At 36.2% G+C, this 22,865-nt stretch overlaps 1 protein-coding gene across 4 annotated transcripts in view; it reads left to right on the top strand.

Annotated features, from left to right (window-relative positions):
- The window catches only part of SENP7 (SUMO specific peptidase 7), a 155,489-nt gene that overhangs the window by 7,579 nt on the left and 125,045 nt on the right, over positions 1-22,865 (top strand). For 2 of the 4 annotated variants that reach the window (XM_007445540.1, XM_007445539.1), the window contains exon 1: positions 21,671-21,763. In XM_007445540.1, coding sequence (XP_007445602.1) covers positions 21,674-21,763 — 90 coding nt within the window. In that variant the 5' untranslated portion in view covers positions 21,671-21,673. Of the gene's footprint in view, positions 1-4,400; positions 4,454-21,664; positions 21,764-22,865 lie in introns of those variants that run through there. The other 2 variants (XM_007445537.1, XM_007445538.1) reach the window with 2 other exon arrangements.

The raw sequence follows: 22,865 nt of genomic DNA, 5'->3' as shown, positions 1-22,865 counted from the left end.
CACACACCACATCTTCTTTCTCCAGTCATCTGTTGATACACACTTAGGTTGCTTCCATGTCTTGGCTATTATAAATAGTGCTGCCATGAACATTGGGGTGCATGTATCTTTTTGAATTAGAGTTTTCTTCTTTTCTGGATATATGCCCAGGAGTGGGATTGCTGAATCATGGTAGCTCTCTTTTTTGTTTGTTTGTTTTTTTATTTAATTTATTTATTTTATTATTTTTGGCTGCATTGGGTCTTCGTTGCTGTGCGCGGGCTTTCTCTAGTTGCCGCGAGCGGGGGTTACTCTTTGTTGCGGTGTGTGGGCTTCTCATTGCAGTGTCTTCTCTTGTTACAGAGCACAGGCTCTAGGTGCATGGGCTTCAGTAGTTGTGGCACACGGGCTTCAGTAGTTGTGGCTCGTGGGCTCTAGAGCACAGGCTCAGTAGCTGTGGAGCATGGGCTTAGTTGCTCCATAGCATGTGGGATCTTCCTGGACCAGGGCTTGAACCCGTGTCCCCTGCATTGGCAGGTGGATTCTTAACCACTGCGCCACCAGGGAAGCCCCTCCAGTTTTTGTTTTTATTTTTTAATTATTTAAAAAATATTTATTTTATTTTATTTATTTATTTTGGCTGTGTTGGGTCTTAGTTGCAGCATGTGGGGTCTTTGTTGTGGTGCTCAGGCTTCTCTTCTCTCTAGTTGTGGTGTGCGGGTTCCAGGACATATGGGCTCTGTAATTGTGGCGTGTGGGGTCAAGAGTGCATGGACTCTGTAGTTTGTGACACGTGGGCTCTCTCTTTGAGGCATGCGAGCTCAGTAGATGTGGCCCCGTGGCATGTGGGATCTTAGTGCCCCAACTAGGGATCGAACCCATGTCCCCTGCATTGGAAGGAGGATTCTTTACCACTGGACCACCAGGGAAGTCCCCATTTTTTGTTTTTAAAGGAACCCACATACTGTTTTCCATAGTGGCGACACCAACTTACATTCCCACCAACAGTGTAGGAGGATTCCCTTTTCTCCACACCCTCTCCAGCATTTATTATTTGTAGACTTTTCCATGATAGTTATTCTGACTGGTGTGAGGTGATACCTCATTGTGGTTTTGATTTCCATTTCTCTAATAATTAGTGACATTGAGCATCTTTTCATGTGCCTTTTGGCCATCTGCATGTCTTCTATGGAGAAATGTGTACTTAGGTCTTCTACCCATTTTTTGATTGGGTTGTTTTGTTTTATTTTGTTTTGTTTTTTTGATATTGAGTTGTATGAGCTGTTTGTATATTTTGGAAATTAAGCTCTTGTCAGTCACATCGTTTGCAAATATTTTCTCCCATTCTGTAGGTTGTCTTTTCATTTTGTTGATGGTTTCCTTTGCTGTGCAAAAGCTTTTAAGTTTGATTAGGTCCCATTTGTTTATTTTTGCTTTTATTTCTTTTGGGAGACTAGACTATGTCACTTTAATCTTGGCAATTGAAAAGCTGGATATTGTCCCCTTTTTAGAGATGAGACACTGAGTCTCAGAGAAGTCACAGCTAGTAAGCCAAGATATAAATTTAGGTTGTTGGACTTTAATAGTTTTACTCTAGAGCACTATGCTATACCAGACAGTCACAAGCAGTGATGCATCATTTATTAAAATGCTCTAATACCAACCTAGTATCAGATGGAGCAACTCAGTTATAGAACCCCTAAAATTTGGGGAAGTCACAATAGTAGTCACTAAAAGAAATGTACAAACATTCTGCAAAATAGGATAGAAGCATTTTTAACTCAATGAGTCTGTCTGTGATTTAAGCAACTGATATTCCTTTTTTAAAAATATGTATATTTTATTAAATTGAAAGTTGACTAGAAAGTGAATTTATATAAGAAAGGTTTTCTTACCATTTATCTAAATGTTATATATTTTTGGTAGTCTGAGAAATGCTACTTTATTGAAAATTATTTAAATCTATCGAAAGCTTAAGTATAGAAGTTAAAATAATTTTTACATCAGTGATTGCTCGAGGAAATGCATATGGTGAAATTCATGCTATTTTCATGAAATGAGAGAAATTATTTCAGCTATATAGATTTCTGGATAAGCTATAGCCCATTTGTTATAACTGTTGTTTTAAAGGTTTTTTAATTTTTAAGTTGAGATATTACATATGACACAGTACAATATCTTTAGTTTGATGATTTTTTATACTTGTATACATACACTTGTATAACTATCACCTAGATCAAGGTACGGAACATTTCCAGCATCTCAGAAGGCTAACTTGTATCCCATCCCAGTCAGTCAGTAGTTTTTCCCTGCTCGGGTACTCACACTATCCTATCTAGTATCAACATAGATTTGTTTTACCTGTTCCTGAATTCCACATAAATAGAATCATACATTTTTCTGCATCTGTTTTCTTCTGAACGTAATGTCTGTGAGATGTATCCGTGTTGTGCACAGCAGTAATTCATTCTTTTTTATTACTATGTAGTTTTCAATTAGCAATAATTGCGCCTCGGATAAACCTCATTGGCTACGATACTGCCACTGTGCAAAGCTTGTAGTTTTCTATTGTATGAAAAGGTTTATCCATGCTCCTGTGATGGACATTTGGATTGTTTTTAGTTTTTGGCTATTAAGAACAAAGATAACTTAACATTCTTGGGCTTCCCTGTGGCACAGTAGTTGAGAGTCCGCCTGCCGTTGCAGGGGACACGGGTTCGTGCCCTGGTCCGGGAAGATCCCACATGCCGCGGAGCGGCTGGGCCCGTGAGCCATGGCCGCTGAGCCTGCGCGTCCAGAGCCTGTGCTCCGCAACGGGAGAGGCCACAACAGTGAGAGGCCCGCGTACCACAAAAAAAAAAAAAAAGAAAAAAAAAGAGATAACATTCTTATACATGCCTTTTGGTGGACACAGGCACTCATTTCTCTTGATTAAATATCTAGAAATGTAATTGTTGGACATTGAGTAGGCAGGTTTCTAACTTTAGTAGATACTGACTGGCAAAGTAGATGTATTCGTTTACACTCCCACCAGCAATATACAAGACTTCTAGTCTCTTACCAATACTTGGTATTGTCATTCTTTTTAATTTTACCCTTTCCAAGGGCTGTGTAATGGTATTCTCTTACCATTTTAGTTTACACTTCCCTAGTAATAATGAAATTGAGCATATTTTCATATGTTTATTGGCCATTTGGACATTCTTTTTTATGGAGTACCTATGCAAGGCTTTTTCCCATTTTGAAGATTGGGTTGTCTTGCCTTTGCTTTATGGGAGTTCTTTATGTATTCTGGTTATGAATCCTTTGACAGATATATGTATTATACAGTATTATTAACTATAGTCACCATGCTGTACATAGATACGTGAATTATAAATAATCTTCCAGTCTGTGGTTTGCCTTCTCACTCAATGATGAGGTTTAGTGAACAGAAGTTTTTAATTTTAATGAAGTTGAGTTTATTAATCCTTTCCTTTATGGATTAGTACTACTTGAGTCTTGTTTGAGAGATCCCCAAGGATCTTGGGGTTCTTGTTGAGAGAACCCCAAGGTCATGAAGATATTCCCCTCATTTTTATTCTAGAAGCTTTATTTGTCTTTGACATTTAAATCTATGATCAATTTAAAAATAATTTTTGATATAGTGTGATGTTTATTACTTATTTGTTTACCTTGTTTGGTTATCAAATTGTGTCAGCATTACTCATGGAAAAGATCATCACTTTTCCACTGAATTGCAGTGGTGTGTTCATCATAAATAGGTGATCACATTTGTGTGGGTCTTTACCATTCATTTTTATTATGAAATTTGTGAGAAATTTCAGTGAATTGTAAGTTCCAGGAAGACTTAGGCTGTGTTTAATTTGCTCACTACACTATACCCACTGGCTAGCACAGTGCCAGACACATGATAGACATTCAGTAATTATTTGCTGACTGAATGAAAGAATCATAAAAGAAAATCCCGTAGAAGTCTGAAAAATGTTGGTGAGGAAAGACTTAAGCTGTTCTCTGTTGCATAAGTACTTAGATATGTAGCCCTCACCTTGTGTCCTCCTCCCCTGTGGCCCCCCCACCCCCCATTATAAGAATTTATCTGGTCTTATGGTTCAACCAACATAAATCGAAGACCTACTGGATACTAGGATTTTTGCCAAGGAATTTCTTATTGAGTTCTTAGAACCAACTTTCTTTTTTCAGTTGTCATCATATGTATATTGTTTAATTGAGAAATTTTGTGAGAATCTGCTACTCTTTGATTATTTTTGACCTTTAGTCCTTCAGGTTCTGTAAAATGTATCAATGTAAATTGTAAATGTAACAAGAAGTTAATTTGAAACAAAAGATAACTGAAAAGATTTATTCTGTTATGTTATCTCATTTAACGTTAAATGATAATTTTTACTATGTCTTTGTAGAAATTGTCACAGAAGGGAAAAGGAAAAAGCCTTCATCTTTGGAGTTACATAAGGTATGTATTAGTTTTGCTCTTAACCTTTGCATTATCTTTAGAGTTAATAATATTGAAAGTATTTTGGTATTTGTCTTTTTAATAAAATTTTAAAGAAAATACTGTAAATCCATAATTAATCAGTGTTTTTTGGGGAATGGTATATCCTAATTAACCAAGGGTTAGCTAGGGAACCCTTTCTGGGACCAGCCTTGTTTAAATCATTGTAAAATTTTCCAGTATACTTCCCAAGTCTTATTTTAGATTTATATAGAACAGAACTCATTTCTTTGATGACTGAGTATATTAGAGCACCTGAGATTCATTCACTTATGATACTGTAGATGTTGAAGAGTTGTATTCAAGTTATGTGCTGAAATTTACTGTTTGGAATATGTATGTATGTCCTTTTAAACATACTTTTTTAAAATTTATTTATTTCTTTTATATAAGCCAAGAGTAGCAAAACAAGTAAAAGGAAGTTTCTACCTACATAGGAGGTGTTTACAAAAATTTAATCTGTGTTTTTAGAAAGATAATCTTTTTTTCCTATAGAATTTTGTGATTTAAATGCCATAGTACCTTGATTTGCATTATAATAATTTATTAGAGACTTTTCTCTGAAACATTCTAATTATACACAGAGGACTTTAATTTGGTGTATGTTTTGGAACAAAGAGGGAGAAGAAGAAATCATAAAGGAGGGCTGTGAGAGGAATCAAGAGTACCTTACAAGACCACACAGAGAGCATGGCTTTGGATACTCTTTTTCTACCTCAGCTTACTTCAGATTTATGGGGTGTGGTTTCTTCATTTAAAATTCTGGGACTTCCCTGGTGGCACAGTGGTTAAGAATCCACCTGCCAGTGCAGGGGACATGGGTTCTATCCCTGGTCCAGGAAGATCCCACATGCTGCAGAGCAGCTAAGCCCGTGTGCCACAGCTACTGAGCCTACACTCTAGAGCATATGTGCCACAACTAATGAAGCCCACGCTCCTAGAGCCCGTGTTCCACAACAAGAGAAGCCACCGCCATGAGAAGCCCACACACCACAGTAAAGAATAGCCCCCACTCGCCGCAACTAGAGAAAGCCCACGTGCAGCAATGAAGACCCAACACAGCCAAAAAAAGAAAAAAAAAGAAAAAATTCTAGATTTAGGGAATCCAGGCGGTTCAGTGGTTAGGACTCCATGCTTTCACTGCTGTGGGCCCGGGTTCGATCCCTTGTTGGGGAACTAAGATCCCACAAGCCGTGCCATTCAGCCAAAAAAATTCTGGATTTAGCTTAAGTGAGGTAGATGAGGGAGTTAAAAAAGAAATTTTACATTGCTGTTATACCCAGTTTTATTATTTATTTATGTATTTGATTTTTAAGAATTTTTATTGGAGTATAGTTGGTTTACAAGGTTGTGTTAGTTTTAGGTGTACAGCAAATGAATCAGTTATACATATATCCACTCTTTTTTAGATTCTTTTCCCATATAGGTCGTTACAGAGTATGGAGTAGAGTTCCCTGTGCTATACAGGGAACTTATTAGTTATCTATTTTATGTGTAGTGGTGTGTATATGACAATCCCAGTCTCCCAGTTTATCCCTCCCCCCACCCCTTTCTCTTCTAGTAACCATAAGTTTGTTTTCTACATCTGTGACTCTATTTCTGTTTTGTAAATAAGTTCATTTGTACCAGTTTTTAGGTACCACATATAAGCAATATCATATGATATTTGTCTTTCTCTGTCTGACTTACTTTACTCAGTGTGACAATCTCTAGGTCCATCCTTGTTGCTGCAAATGGCATTATTTTGTTCTTTTTTTATGGCTGAGTAATATTCCACTGTATATATGTACCATATCTTCTTTATCCATTCCTCTGTCGATGGACACTTAGGTTGCTTCCATGTCCTGGCTATTGTAAATAGAGCTGCAATGAACATTGTGGTACATGACTCTTTCTGAATTATGGTTTTCTCAGGGTATATGCCGTAGTCGGATTGCTGGGTCACATGGTAGTTCTATTTTTAGTTTTTTAAGGAACCTTCATACTGTTCTCCATAGTGGCTGTATCAATTTACATTCCCACCAACAGTGCAAGAGGGTTCCCTTTTTCTCCACACCCTCTCTAGCATTTATTGTTTGTAGATTTTTTTTTCATAATAAAGTATGAATTTTTAATATTAAGTAAATGCCAACCAGGAAACATCAATACAGGGCATATATATACATGGACTACAGCACACTTAACAAACATTATCTATCTAACCCAAAGGTCATGGTTTATCTAACATCTTGGCCACTGAGGCCATCTTCATTCAGTATTTATTTATTTATTTATTTTTAACATCTTTATTAGAGTATAATTGCTTTACAGTGGTGTATTAGTTTCTGCTTTATAACAAAGTGAATCAGCTATGCGTATACATATATCCCAATGTCTCATCCCTCTTGTGCCTCCCTCCCACCCTCCCTCTCCCACCTGTGTAGGTGGGCACAAAGCACCGAGCTGATGTCCCTGTGCTATGTGGCTGCTTCCCACTACCTATCAGTTTTACATTTGGTAGTGTATATATGTCCATGCCACTCTCTCACTTCGTCTCAGCTTACTTCCCCCTCTCTGTGTCCTCAAGTCCGTTCTCTATGTCTCCGTCTTTATTCATGTCCTGCCCCTACGTTCTTTAGAACCTTTTTTTTTTTTTTAAGATTCCATATATATGTGTTAGCATACGGTATTTGTTTTTCTCTTTCTGACTTACTTCACTCTGTATGACAGACTCTAGATCCATCCACCTCACTACAAATAACTCAGTTTTGTTTCTTTTTCTGGCTGAGTAATATTCCATTGTATATATGTGCCACATCTTTATCCATTCATCTGTCGATGGACACTTAGGTTGCTTCCATGTCCTGGCTATTGTAATTAGAGCTGCAGTGAACATTGTGGTACATGAGTCTTTTTGAATTATGGTTTTCTCAGGGTATATGCCCAGTAATAGGACTGCTGGGTCATATGGTAGTTCTATTTTTAGTTTTTTGAGGAACCTCCATACTGTTCTCCTTAGTGGCTGTATCAGTTTACATTCCCACCAACAGTGCAAGAGGGTTCCCTTTTTTTCTCCACACCCTCTCCAGCATTTATTGTTTGTAGATTTTTTGATGATGGCCATTCTGACTGGTGTGAGGTGATACCTCATTGTAGTTTTGATTTTCATTTCTCTAATAATTAGTGATGTTGAGCATCTTTTCCTGTGCTTTTTGGCCATCTGTATGTCTTTGGAAAAATGAGAAAAATGTACATTTAGATCTTCCTCCCATTTGAAAATATTATTATTATTATTATTATTATTATTATTATTATTATTATTATTATTATTTTGGCCACACCGCATGGCATGTGGGATCTTAGTTCCCTGTCCAGAGATTGAACCCCTGCCCCCTACATTGGAAGCGTGGTGTCTTAACCACTGGATCGCCAGGGAAGTCCCTGTTTGTTTTTTTGATTGGGTTTTTTGTTTTTTTGATATTGAGTTGCGTGAGCTGTTTGTATATTTTGGAGATTAATCCCTTGTTGAAGAGTCATTTGCGAATATTTTCTCCCATTTTGAGGGTTGTCTTTTTGTTTATGATTTCCTTTGCTGTGCAAAAGGTTTTAAGTTTAATTAGGTCCCATTTGTTTGTTTTTGTTTTTATTTTCATTACTCTAAGAGGTGGATCCAAAAGGTATCGCTGCTATTTATGTCGAGAGTGTTCTGCCTATGTTTTCCTCTAAGAGCTTTATAGTATCCGGCCTTACATTTAGGTCTTTTTTCGAAAAAACCTATTTATTTATTTATTTATTTATTTATTTATTTATATTTATATTTATTTATGGCTGCATTGAGTCTTCATTGCTGTGCGCAGGCTTTCTCTAGTTGTGGCAAGCAGGGGCTACTCCCATTGCGGTGCATGGGCTTCTCATTGCAGTGGCCTCTCTTGTTGCAGAGCACGGGCTCTAGGCACATGGGCTTCAGTAGTTGTGGCATGCGGGCTCAGTAGTTGTGGCTCGCAGGCTCTAGAGCACAGGCTCAGGAGCTGTGGCACACGGGCTTAGTTGTCCCGCGGCATGTGGGAGCCTCACGGACCAGGGGTCGAACCCGTGTCCCCTGCATTGGCAGGCAGATTCTCAACCTCTGGGCCACCAGGGAAGTCCCCATTTAGATCTTTAATCCAATTTGAGTTTATTTGTTTGTATGTATACCTGGTTTTAAATACCTCTGTGTTGACTGCTACTTCTTTTCTGCTTAATACCTTCAGTGAAGTGAAATGCTTTGCTTTAGGACATTGGTTTATGCATCTTGCTCTGAAGCTTCACCATTAGAAATTCATAATTTGTATTATGAATTTGTATTATGAGTGTACTGATGAAATACATTTGTCTTATTTTTAGTTGTACAGCAATGTTTTTTAAAACTGTTAATTTTCAAGTAACTTTAAATTTACAGAAATAGTACAGTTTCCATCTACCCTTCACTCAGCTTCCCCCAATGTTAATGTCTTACATAACCATAGTACAGTTATCAACATAAAGAAGTTAACATGGGTATATTTTAAACTATAGACATTATTTGAATTTCTTCAATTTTTTCACTAATGTCATTTTTCTATTTTAGGATCCAATTCAGGATCTCACATTGCATTGATTTCCTTAAGTCTATGATAGTTCTTGTCTTTTTTCTTTCATGACCATGACACTTTTAAAGAATACTAGGCAATATTTTGTTGAATCCTTAAGTTTGGGTTTGTCTCATGTTTCTAATCATGTGTGATTAGACTAAGGTTGTGGCTTTTTGAGAACAATACCACGGAAGTGTTGTGCCCTTCTCAGTGTGTCCTGTCAGGGGTACATAATGATGGTATGTCTTATTACTGGTGATGTCAGTCTTATCACCTGGTTAAGATGGTGTCTGCGTGGTTACTCCATTGTAAAGTTATTCTTTGTCTTTAATAAATAGATATCTTGGGAGAGATATCTTGTGTTTTTTCTCCCAGTTTTTTGAGGTATAATTGACATATAGCACTCCATAAGTTTAAGGTGTACAATATAATGATTTTTCTTACATACATCATGAAATGATTACCACAGTAGGTTTAGTGAACATCCATCATCTCATATAGATACAATATTAAAGAAATAGAAAGAAATTTTTTCCCTTGTGATGAGAACTCTTTGGTTTTATTCTTTTAACAACTTCTATTTATAACGTACATCAGTGTTCATTTCTTTATCATGTTGTATGTTACATCCCTATTACTTATTTATCTTACAATTGGAAGTTTGTCTTGGGAGAGATATTTTGAATCTATGCAAATATACTGTTTCTTCTTAAACTTTCACCTACTGTTTTAGCATTTAACAGTGGATCTTGCTTGCAGCAGTTAAAATATGATATTCTGTTGGTGACTTTCTATTTTCTTCATTCCCTCTATATTTATTAAAATTCTTCTGGAAGGGACAGCTGTCCCTCTTGTCTCACTTATTTATTCAATTATTTACATATATCAACATGGACTTATAGGTATTTATTTTATTCTATGTGTTATAATCTACTGTTGTCATTACTGGTTTTGTTGATCAAAGTATTCCAGCTTTGGCATTGGAAGTTCTTTCAGGATGGCTCTTGTGCCCTTTTGACATGCTCCTATGTTTGTTTGTTTGTTTTTTTTGAGCTCTTCCTTACTTTCTGGTACTATAAGATACTTTCCAAGGAGCTCTGTTTTTTTAAATTCAAGAATAGTATTCAGAAACCCAGCTCAGAGTGCTAGATGTGCTCATTGCTGTTGGGGTGTCATCATTTCTAGGCTCTCTTAATAAACAGGACTAGAAGAATATATGTGTACTAACTCATACATATACATACATATCTGTATTTATTTCTCTATCTGCTTATCTGTACATCTAAAGAAACCCTCATGAGTTCAGTACTGTTACTTCTGATTCCAATCCAGTACCACAGGGCTTATTTTAGCCTGCCCTCTTTCCTTATTTATTTATTTTTTAATATTTATTTATTTGGCTGTGCTGGGTCTTAGTTGTGGCATGCGAGATATTTGTTGCGCCACGCGGGATCTTTAGTTGCAGCATGTGAACTCTTAGTTGTGGCACGCAGGGTCTAGTTCTCTGACCAGGGATCAAACCCCCAGCCCCCTGCGGAGTCTTAGCCACTGGACCATCAGGGAAGTCTCCTTCTTTGCTTATTTTTAACTTTTCTGTCTCTTAGTATCTACAGTATATTTTCTTATTTGTTCAACCATAATATGCACATAAAGTTGTGGTACTGCTGTTTAAAAATATAGAATTTTTTAGAATATTGGCATATTAAATTCTTGTTAGCAGTTAATAGTATTGCTTTTTCTCTCAAGGCAGCTAGGGAAATAAATCACTGAAAGGATTAAAGTTTTGATTGGTGTAGGGACAAGACTCTGATATATTTTAAGTATTTAAAAAAAAATTTCTAAATCAATACTAGATTGTTGTGAAGAAATTAGAAAATTCAGTTGAACAAAAAGAATACCACCTGGACACAGTTAAAATTAACACTGAAGTGTATATCCTACTAATTTGTCTGCGTATCTGTATATCTATCTATAATAAACAAATATTTAAATATTAATGGTTGAAAACCACAAAATACTATTTTATTATTTACTTTTTCTACTTAATTATATATTATAAACATTTTCTGAAATCAAGTTTAAAGCATTGCTCAGTAGATACTTATTGGGTACTTAACATGTATTGGACACTATACTAGGCATAAGTACCAGGGAAGCAGTGGTAAACATTTTCAATGACTACATTATATTCTACTGTAGGGATGTATCACAGTTAATTTAACCACTATCCTGTCATATTTTTGAATTGTTTTCAGTTAAAAATTATAAATTGTACTGCAGTTATTATCCTTGTAGCTAAATCTTTGGAACATCATTATCTACTAATTATTCCTGGCCTTTTGATAGGTGCTGGAACTAGATTAACTCAAGGCTTATATCTCTGGATAGATGTAGAGTAAGAGTGTGAACACTTTGAATTCTGCTAATGGGGAGATCCATAGTCTTTGGCTTTTTAAATGAGGAGGTTGATACTGAAAACTAAAAACCAAGACTTTCATTCTTCCTTGGTAAGTCATAGCCATATCTTTGAGCAGACCCCAAAGTTTCCCTAAATAATAGTTCTACATCTATGTAGTATCTGAAGAAATAAGTGATTAAGGTTCTGAAGTTCTGTATGAAGAATACGGCAGAGATCATTTCAGCTTGTAAGGAGCATATGTTAGCAATGCATAACTTGTTGATAGAATCCAGCATATTCACCCCACCCCCTACCCATTATCTTCTTTTGATAGCATTCTCTTTTTGAGGGCATACTGTAATGAATTAGGTATAAAATGAACCTCAAAGTGACTGTGTGAATTGATTTGCTGAAAGCCTTGTTTAGTATTACATTTGAACATCAGTAAGTAAAATAAAATAAAAGTTGTAGAACTTTGTTTTTGGGAAGTTGTTAGAGTTCTATCAATGTATTTAAGTATAACTTGAAGGGAAGGGGGTTTAGAACCCTTTTTTGCCTTAAAAGATTAAATTTTGATCTTTAAAGTATTAGGAGAGTATTGAAAATATTTGAAAGTATTAGGAGTCTGTTCTGATTCTTGTAGTGGAATTATAATATAGGCTTTGCAGAATCATTAGTGGCTTAGAATCTCTGTTGATTGTACACAATTGAGATCATGATTAAAATTTGTCTGTGAATAGATCAGATTGTTGTAAAGAGACAGACATTATTTTTATGATTTAATCGTTAAGAAAAAAGTGAGTGTAGAAAAATTTGACCGAATAGTTAGTTGTACCTAATATACAATATTAGGCTGAGAGATTTAGATATGTAATTTATTGACCAGGAAGCTGCAGCAGAGGTTTTTCTGGAGCTTTAAATGTTTATTTATTTTTTCTTGCTTTTAATGGTTGCGTGATATTCCTATTAAAAAATAAAACATGTGGAACCTGTAGGAAAACACAAAAATGAAAATAAAAATCACTCCTTATATTAGCATTCAGAGCTAGTCACTGGTAAACGTTTTTGTGCATATCCTTTCCCATTTGTTTTCCATATATGGATTTTTTTTTGCCTTATAAAAGAGATCATTCTGTAGATATGATTTTCTTTGTTACTTATATTGGAAATAATTTCTTATATCATTTGTTCTGGAACATGTTTTTTAATAACTACTGTACAGTATCTCATTATTTGTGTTTACAGTAATTTTATTTGTGTTCTTTTATTATCATTGTTTCTGTTTTTTCTATACTATAAATAATATGTAGTCTATGTCCCTGTTCATAAATGTTTGTATGTGTATACAGTTGGTCCTCGAACACAATGTATTTGAACTGCTTCAGTCCACTTATACACAGAAGTTTTAAAAATAAATACTGTAGTACTACATGATTTGTGGTTGGTTGAACCTGAGGATGTGGAACTGTGGATACATAAGGCTGATTATAAAGTTACTCAAATTTTCAATTGTGCAGGGGTCGGTGCCCCAACTCCTGAATTGTTCAAGGGTCTACTGTACTTTGATTTTCAAACCTTTTGATGCTTGTTTAGAGTTTTAATAAATTTCCAGATTTCATATGTTTATGCTTTTAGGGGAAGTAGAGAGCTCCTTTTTTTGAAGATAAGGTAAATTATATTTTGTGTCCATCCTAATGGAAGTATACATGAATACTTATTAGGATAAATAATTTATTAAAATTGAGTCTAATCCACTCATAGGTAAAATAATAAAAACTAATTACTGTGAAAAAAGAATATAAAGTCTTCCACAGAAGACATCAGAAGTCTTTTATTTTTACAAAATACTCAACACCTATACCTAACTCTTTAAAAAATATCAGCTGCTCTCCTTCAAGTTTGAACTTGGTATCTTTTTAGGTTATTACTAGGGCTGGGTAACAGATTATCCCCAAACTTAGTGGTTTAAACTTCTTTGGCTCATGAATCTGCTGTCTGGCCAGGGTTCAGAGATAGCTTTTCTTAGTTTCATTTGGAGTTAGCTAGGTTTGCTTGGGGGCTGAGGCCTGGAATCATCTTAAAGGATCACTCAGTCACTTACCTTGATACCTGTGTTTGGAAGCCTCATATATCTTGTTATATATCTGTTCTTTTTAGCCTTTTCATGAAATCTTTGCAGCACAGCAGCTTCAGGGTATCCAAGATTTTTTTTAATCTATGGCTTACGGCTCCCAAGGCATGTATACTGAGAGACAGAGATGGAAAAAAAGAGGGAGGAAGGAAGGGAAAACACACAAATATTGCTACATGAAAGGTAGGCTGAAGCAGTGTAGCTATACATAATGCTTTTTATGATCTAGCCTTGAAAGTCACAGGCCTGCTGAGATTCAAGGGGAAGGAACATAGACTGCACCTGATGTTGGAGAACTGGTCAGTATCACATTGTAAGAAGAGCATGTGAGTTGTAGAATATTGATATGGCCATGATTGGAAAACACAATATGCCACAGTATCTAATGTAGGCTAAATATCCTACTCACAGAGGATCCATGGGTGTGAACAGTCTGAAGCCCTTGTCTTACTCCCTGAAAAAACAACTGTTATTCCCTGATTAAGAATACAAAGGAAATGACTGATTTAGAGATAATGTTTTGGCAGATGAAGAATTATAAAGAGGTACCTTTTATATAAGTTAACTATAAATAATTAAGATGTTACTGATGCCCAAGAGGATTAACTCCAGGGTACTAATAAGTGTTCAGATACCCTTTCTTCACCTTTATTTTATCCTCCTAACTTATGTTTACTCTCATTGAAATCATTTTATCGTTGTCACTGGTTGTAGTTGATACAGTGCTTATTATATGTTATGTAATAAGCTGAACTTGATGCTTAACCATCATTTATAATGTGAAAGTTAAATTATTTTAAGTTCTAAACAAATGATTTCAAACTTGTGGCTACACTATATCCATCCATTCATTTGTTTATTCAGTATCATGAGCCATACACTTTGGAGATGTAAAGGTGACTAAGGGTACTCTCTTTAAGGACCTCCACAGTCTGGAGAAGAAGACAGACATGTAGACAAATAATTATAATATAGTATGATATGTGTTAATACAAATTACCAAGTACTAACACTCAGAGAAAGGAATGCCTTGGTGTGGGAGTGTTGACTGTGTGGAAAAGAGAATAATTTTGTGCAGAATCTGAGGTATTTAATAGGGGAGAAATAGAGGGAAGAGCATTCTATGTTGGAGGAGCAGTATGTACAGAGGTGTAGAGATGTATGCTTGAAGAAGGTTGAGCAAACTCAGTGGGGTTGGGGTGTAGAGTTTGTGATATTTGGATGATGTCAAAGAGCCCAGATTGTTAAAGAGTTTTATATATAAGTAATGGGCACTATTGTTGTATTTTAAGATTGTAGCCATAATTAGATTTGTGTGTTAGAGACCTCTGGGGATAGCATTTGAAAGATTAGAAGGGAAACTGCAAGTAAGAATAGTTAAGAATTTATTATGGGGGGAACCTTCAAGATGGCAGAGGAGTAAGACGTGGAGATCACCTTCTTCCCCACAGATACATCAAAAATACATCTACATGTGGAACAACTGTTACAGAACACCTACTGAATGCTGACAGAAGACCTCAGACTTCCCAAAAGGCAAGAAACTCCCCACGTACCTGGGTAGGGCAAAAGAAAAAAGGAAAAACAGAGACAAAAGGATAGGGATCCTCTGGGCAGGAGCAGCAGATTAAATCTCCACATACAACTTGAGGTACCCTGCATCTCTGGAATACCTGAATAGACAATGAATCATCCCAAAACTGAGGCGATGGACTTTGGGAGCAACTATAGACTTGGGGTTTGCTTTCTGCATCTAATTTGTTTCTGGATTTTTGTTTATCTTAGTTTAGTATTTAGAGCTTATTATCATGGGTAGATCTGTTCATTGATTTGGTTGCTTTCTTCCTTTTATATATATATTTCCTTTTTCTCTTTTTGTGAGTGTGTATGCATATGCTTTCTGTGATTTTGTCTGTATAGCTTTGCTTTTACAATTTGTCCTAGGGTTATATCATTTGTTTTGTTTTTTTGGGTGTAGTTTTTCATGCTTGTTCTCATTGGTGGATTTGTTTTTGGTTTGGTTACTCTCTTCTTCCTTTCCTTTTTCTTTCTTTTTAATATTTTAAAAAATTTTAATTTTAATTATTTTATATTTTTCTCCTCCTTCCTCCCTTCCTCCCTCCCTTCCTTCCTTCCTTCCTTCCTTCCTTCCCTCCCTCCTTCCCTTTATCCCTATCTCCCTCCCTTCCTCCCCCCCTCCCTCTCTCCCTTCCTATCTCTCCCTTTTCTTCTGAGCTGCGTGGCTGACAGGGTCTTGGTGCTCTGGCCGGGTGTCAGGCCTGAGCCTCTGAGGTGGGAGAGCCGAGTTCAGGACATTGGTCCATCAGAGACCTCCCGGCCCCACGTAATATCAAACAGTGAAAGTTCTCCCCCAAATCTCCATCTCAATGCTACGAGCCAGCTCCACTCAACGACCAGCAAGCTACAGTGCTGGACACCCTGTGCCAAACAACTAGCAAGACAGGAACACAACCCCACCCATTAGCAGGGAGGCTTCCTAAAATCATAATAAGTCCACAGACACCCCAAAACACACCACCGGATGCGGTCCTGTCCACCGGAAAGATGAGTTGCAACCTAATCTACCAGAACACAGGCACCAGTCTGCTCTACCAGGAAACATACACAACCCACTGAACCAACCGTAACTACTGGGCAGACACCAAAACCAATGGGAACTACAAACTTGCCGCCTGCGAAAAGGAGACCCAGACATAGTAAGTTAAGCAAAATGAGAAGACATAAATACACAGCAGATGAAGGAGCAAGGTAAAAACCCACCAGACCAAACCAATGAAGAGGAAATAGGCAGTCTACCTGAAAAAGAATTCAGAGTAATGATAGTAAAGATGATTCAAAATCTTGGAAATAGAATGGAGGAAATACGAGAAACGTTTAAGGACCCAGAAAACCTAAAGAGCAAACAAACAATGATGAACAACATAATAAATGAAATTAAAAATTCTCTAGAAGGAATCGATAGCAGAATAACTGAGGCAGAAGAACGGATAAATGACCTGGAAGATAAAATAGTGGAAATAACTACTGCAGAGCAGAATAAAGAAAAAAGAATGAAAAGAACTGAGGACAGTCTCAGAGACCTCTGGGACAACATTAAACGCACCAACATTCGAATTATAGGGGTCCCAGAAGAAGAAGAGAAAAAGAAAGGGACTGAGAAAATATTTGAAGAGATTATAGTTGAAAATTTCCCTAATATGGGAAAGGAAATAGTCAATCAATTTCAGGAAGCGCAGAGATTGCCATACAGGATAAATCCAAGGAGAAACATGCCAAGACACATATTAATCAAACTATCAAAAATTAAATACAAAGAAAAGATATTAAAAGCAGCAAGGGAAAAACAACAAATAATATACAAGGGAATCCCCATAAGGTTAACAGCTGATTTTTCAGCAGAAACTCTGCAAGCCAGAAGGGTGTGGCTCCCGCCCTTGAAAGGGAAAAACCTACAACCAAGATTACTCTACCTAGCAAGGATCTCATTCAGATTTGATGGAGAAATTAAAACCTTTTCAGACAAGCAAAAGCTAAGAGAATTCAGCACCACCAAGCCAGCTTTACAGCAAATGCTAAAGGAACTTCTCTAGGCAGAAACACAAGAGAAGGAAAAGACCTACAAAAACAAACCCAAAACAATTAAGAAAGTGGTAAAAGGAACATAAATATCGATAACTACCTTAAATGTAAATGGACTAAATGCTCCAACCAAAAGACATAGATGGCTGAATGGATTCAAAAACAACAACTGCATGTATGTTTTCTACAAGAGACCCACTTCAGACCAAGGGACACATGCAGACTGAAAGTGATGGGATGGAAAAAGATATTCCATGCAAATGGAGATCAAAAGAAAGCTGGAGTAGCAATTCTCATATCAGACAAAATAGGCTTTAAAATAAAGACTATTACAAGAGACAAAGAAGGACACTACTTAATGATCAAGGTATCAATCCAAGAAGAAGATATAACAACTGTAAATATTTATGCACCCAACATAGGTGCACCTCATTACATAAGGCAAATGCTAACAGCCATAAAAGGGGAAATCGACAGTAACACAATCATAGTAGGGGACTTTAACACCCCACTTTCACTAATGGCCAGATCACCCAAAATGAAAATAAATAAGGAAACACAAGGTTTAAATGATACATTAAACAAGATGGACTTAATTGATACTTATACGACATTCCATCCCAAAACAACAGAGTACACTTTCTTCTCAAGTGCTCATGGAACATTCTCCAGGATAGATCACATCTTGGGTCACAACTCAAGCCTTGTTAAGTTTAAGAAAATTGAAATCATGTTAAATATCTTTTTCAACCACAATGCTATGAGACTAGATATCAATTACAGGAAAAAATCTGTAAAAAATACAAACACATCGAAGCTAAACAATACACTACTAAATAACCAAGAGATCACTGAAGAAATTGAAGAGGAAATCAGAAAATACCTAAAAACAAATGACAATGAAAACACGACAACCCAAAACCTATGGGATGCAGAAAAAGCAGTTTTAAGAACGAAGTTTATAGCAATACAATCCTACCTCAAGAAACAAGAAACATCTCAAATAAACAAGCTAACCTTACACCTAAAGCAATTGGAGAAAGAAGAACCAAAAAACCCCAAAGTTAGCAGAAGGAAAGAAATTGTAAAGATAAGATCTGAAATGAATGAAAAAGAAATGAAGGAAACGATAGCAAAGAATAATAAAACTAAAAGCTGATTATTTGATAAGATGAACAAAATTGATAAACCATTAGCCAGACTCATCAAACAAAACTGGGAGAAGACTCAAATCAATAGGATTAGAAATGAAAAGGAGAACTAACAACTGACACTGTAGAAATACAAAGGATTGTGAGAGATTACTACAAGCAACCATATGCCAGTAAAATGGACAACCTGGAAGAAATGGACAAATTCTTAGAAATGCACAACTTGCCAAGACTGAATCAGGAAGAAATAGAAAATATAAACAGACCAGTCACAAGCACTGAAATTGAAACTGTGATTAAAAATCTTCCAACAAACAAAAGCCCAGGACCAGATGTCTTCACAGGTGAATTCTATCAAACATTTAGAGGAGAGCTAACACCTATTCTTCTCAAACTCTTCCAAAATATAGCAGAGGGAGAAACACCCCCAAACTCATTCTACGAGGCCACCGTCACCTTGATACCACAACCAGACAAGGTGTCACAAAAAAATCAAACTACAGGCCAATATCACTGATGGACATAGATGCAAAAATCCTCAACAAAATACTAGCAAACAGAATCCGACAGCTCATTAAAAGGATCATACACCATGGTCAAGTGGGGTTTGTCCCAGGAATGCAAGGTTTCTTCAATATATGCAAATCCATCAAGGTGATACACCATATTAACCAACTGAAGGATAAAAACCTTATGATAAGCTCAATAGATGCAGAAATAGCTTTCCGCAAAATTCAACACTGATTTATGATAAAAACCCTTCAGAAAGTAGGCATAGAGGGAACCTACCTCAACATAATAAAGGCTGTATATGACAGACGAACAACCAACGTCATTTTCAATGGTGAAAAACTGAAACTATTTCCACCAAGATCAGGAAGGAGACAAGGCTGCCCATTCTCACCACTGTTATTCAACATAGTTTTGGAAGTTTCAGCCATGGCAGTCAGAAAAGAAAAAGAAATAAAAGGAATCCAAATCAGAAAAGAAGTAAAACTGTCACTGTTTGCAAATGAAATGACACTGTACATAGAGAGTCCTAAATATGCTACCAGAAAACTACTAGAGCTGATCAGTGAGTTTGGTAATGTAGCAGGATACAAAATTAATGCCCAGAAATCTCTTGCATTCCTTTACACTAATAATGAAAAATCTGAAAGAGAAATTAAGGAAACACTCCCATTTACCATTGCAACAAAAAGAATAAAATACCTAGGAATATACCTACCTAAGGAGAAAAAAGATCTGTATGCAGAATACTATAAGACACTGATGAAAGAAATTAAAGACGATGTGAACAGATGGAGCAATATATCATATTCTTGGATTGGAATAATCAACATTGTGAAAATGACTATACTACCCAAAGCAATTTACAGATTCAGTGCAATCCCTATCAAACTACCAATGGCATTTTTCACAGAACTAGAGCAAAAAATTTCACAATTTCTATTAAAACACAAAAGACTCCTAATAGCCAAAGGAATCTTGAGAAAGAAAAATGGAGCTGGAGGACTCAGGCTCCCTGCCTTCAGAGTATACTACAGAGCTACAGTAATTAAGACAGTATGGTACTGGCAGAAAAATAGAAATATAAATCAGTGGAACAGGATAGAAAGCCCAGAGATAAATCTACACACATATGGTCACCTTATCTTTGATAAAGGAGTCAAGAATATACAGTGGAGAAAAGACAACCTCTTCAATAAGTGGTGCTGGGAAAACTGGACAGCTACATATAAAACAATGAAATTAGAGCACTCCCTAACACCATACACAAAAATAAACTCAAAATTGATTAATGACCTAAATGTAAGGCCAGACACTTTAAAACTCTTAGAGGAAAACATAGAACACTCTATGACATAAATCACAGCAAGATCCTTTTTGACTCACTGCCTAGTGTAATGGGAATAAAAACAAAAATAAACAAAAGGGGTCTAATGAAACTTAAAAGCTTTTGCACAGCAAAGGAAACCATAAGACGAAAAGACAGCCCTCATAATGGGAGAAAATATTTGCAAATGTAGCAACTGACAAAGGATTATTCTTCAAAATATACAAGCAGCCCATGCAGCTCAATATGAAAAAAACAAACAGTGCAATTCAAAAATGGGCAGAAGAGCTAAATACACATTTCTCCTTAGAATGTGTACAGATGGTCAACAAACACATGAAAGGATGCTTAACATCACTAATTATTAGAGAAATGCAAATCTAAAAACTACTATGAGGTATCACCTCACACCAGTCAGAATGGCTATCATCAAAAAATCTACAAACAATAAATGCTGGAGAGGGTGTGGAGAAAAGGGAACCCTCCTGCAATGTTGGTGGGAATGTAAATTGATACAGCCACTATGGAGAACAGTATGGAAGTTCCTTAAAAAACTAAAAATAGAACTACCATATGACCCAGCAATCCCGCTACTGGGCATATACCCTGAGAAAACCATAACTCAAAAAGAGTCATGTACCACAATGTTCATTGTAGCTCTATTTACAATAGACAGGACATGGAAGAAACCTAAGTGTCCATCGACAGATGAATGGATAAAGAAGATGTGGCACATATATACAATGGAATAATACTTGGCTATAAAAAGAAACAAAATTGAGTTATTTGTAGTGAGGTCGATGGACCCAGAGTCTGTCATAGAGAGTGAAGTAGGTCAGAAAGAGAAAAACAAATACCGTATGCTAACACATATATATATAGAAAGTTTAAAAGAAAAAGGTTCTGAAGAACCTAGGGCAGGACAGGAAAAAAGACACAGATGCAGAGGATTGATCTGGGGACACAGGGAGGGGGAAGCGTAAGCTGGGACGAAGTGAGAGAGTGGCATTGACATATATACACTACCAAATGTAAAATAGACAGCTAGTCAGAAGCAACCGCATAGCACAGGGAGACCAGCTTGGTGCTTTGTGACCACCTAGAGGGGTGGGATAGGGAGCGTGGGAGGGAGACACAAGAGGGAGGGGATATGGGGATATATGTATTCGTATAGCTGATTCTCTTTGTTTTATAGCAGAAACTAACACAAGAATGTAAGGCAAATATCCTGCAATAAGGATATTAAAAAAAAACATTATTGTGATACTTCATTTATCTACTTTTTTACTGAATGAGAGAGGCTTTTTATAAAATTATATTCGACTATCTATAAAGTAAGCACTGAATTTAAAACTCTTTAAAACTAATACGAAAATATTAATGCAAGTAATATAATGGTTCTGTTAGCTCATTCAGCTCTTATTTATATTTCAGTTAAACTGGTTATTTTCTCATTCTGGTTTCAGATAAAAAAGATGTTAAATGCAAAACCAGAGGATGTTTGTGTTAAGTCACCATTGTCCAAACTCAGAAGCTCAGAACGCTGGGATCTTTCTTTGCAGGGGGTAAATAAAAACTTTCCTTTTTAGTATGTGGTGTTACTTGGTATGTTTAAAATAATTTAATAAAGCTGAATTTTAATTTCTTATATGTCCTTTTTTTTTGTTTTCTAATTGCAGGTTTTAAATTTATTTCTGGCAAATGTTGAAGTGATGCTTTGAGGTTAGGGTCTTTTTCAATTTAAATCTAAGAACATCTTATTATGCATGGTTGTTTCCTTCATGAATTTAAATCTCATTATCATAATATATATTATATTTAAAATTTATGAGAATATTAAGCTTATTAGAATCCTTTGCTCTTTTTCTCTTTTTTGTAAATTTGAGAGGGTACATCTTAAAGGGTGACACAACTATATGTGTGTGTGTATATATATATATATATATATATTTAAAATGTTTATTTTTTATTGGGGTACAGTTGCTTTACAATGTTGTGCTAGCTCCTGCTGCACAGCAGAGTGAACCAGCCATATGTATACACATATCCCCTCCCTTTTGGATTTCCTCCCATCCAGGTCACCACAGAGCACCAAGTAGAGTTCCCTGTGCTATACAGCAGGTCCTCACTAGTTACCTGTTTCATACGCAGTGGCGTATGAAATAGATTGACCCAGATGTCAATCTGAATCTCCCAATTCATCCCAGCCCGACACAACTATATCTTAAAAGGTATCCTGATTATAAATCTGGAGTAATTTTATCACTGTTAAGTATTACTATAGAGTTCTCATGAATAAAGCTTAAGATAGCACTTTATAAGTTGTTTTTTTTTTCTTGACTGGCACAACTCATGGTCAAGGTTTTAAAAACAGAATTTTTCTAAGATTTTCTAATTCTCCATTTGAGGATATACTTATTAGTCTACTAGGGCTAACGTAACGAAAGACCACAGGTCAGATGGCTTAAACAACAGAAAGTTATTTTCTCACAGGTCTGGAGGCTGGAAGTCCAAAATCAAGGTGCTGGCAGGGTTCATTTCACTAAGGCCTCTCTCCTTGGCTTACAGATGGCTATTTTCTTGCTTTGTCCTCATATGGCCTCTTTTCTGTGCACCCACATCCCTGGAGTTTCTTCCTCTTCTTTTTTTTTTTTTTTTTTTTTTTTT

Source organism: Lipotes vexillifer, unplaced genomic scaffold, assembly GCF_000442215.2.
Source record: "Lipotes vexillifer unplaced genomic scaffold, Lipotes_vexillifer_v1.1 scaffold1016, whole genome shotgun sequence".
Lineage (NCBI taxonomy): Eukaryota > Metazoa > Chordata > Mammalia > Artiodactyla > Lipotidae > Lipotes > Lipotes vexillifer.
Note: the sequence above shows the minus strand (reverse complement) of the source record. Positions and strands in the feature narration are given on the sequence as shown.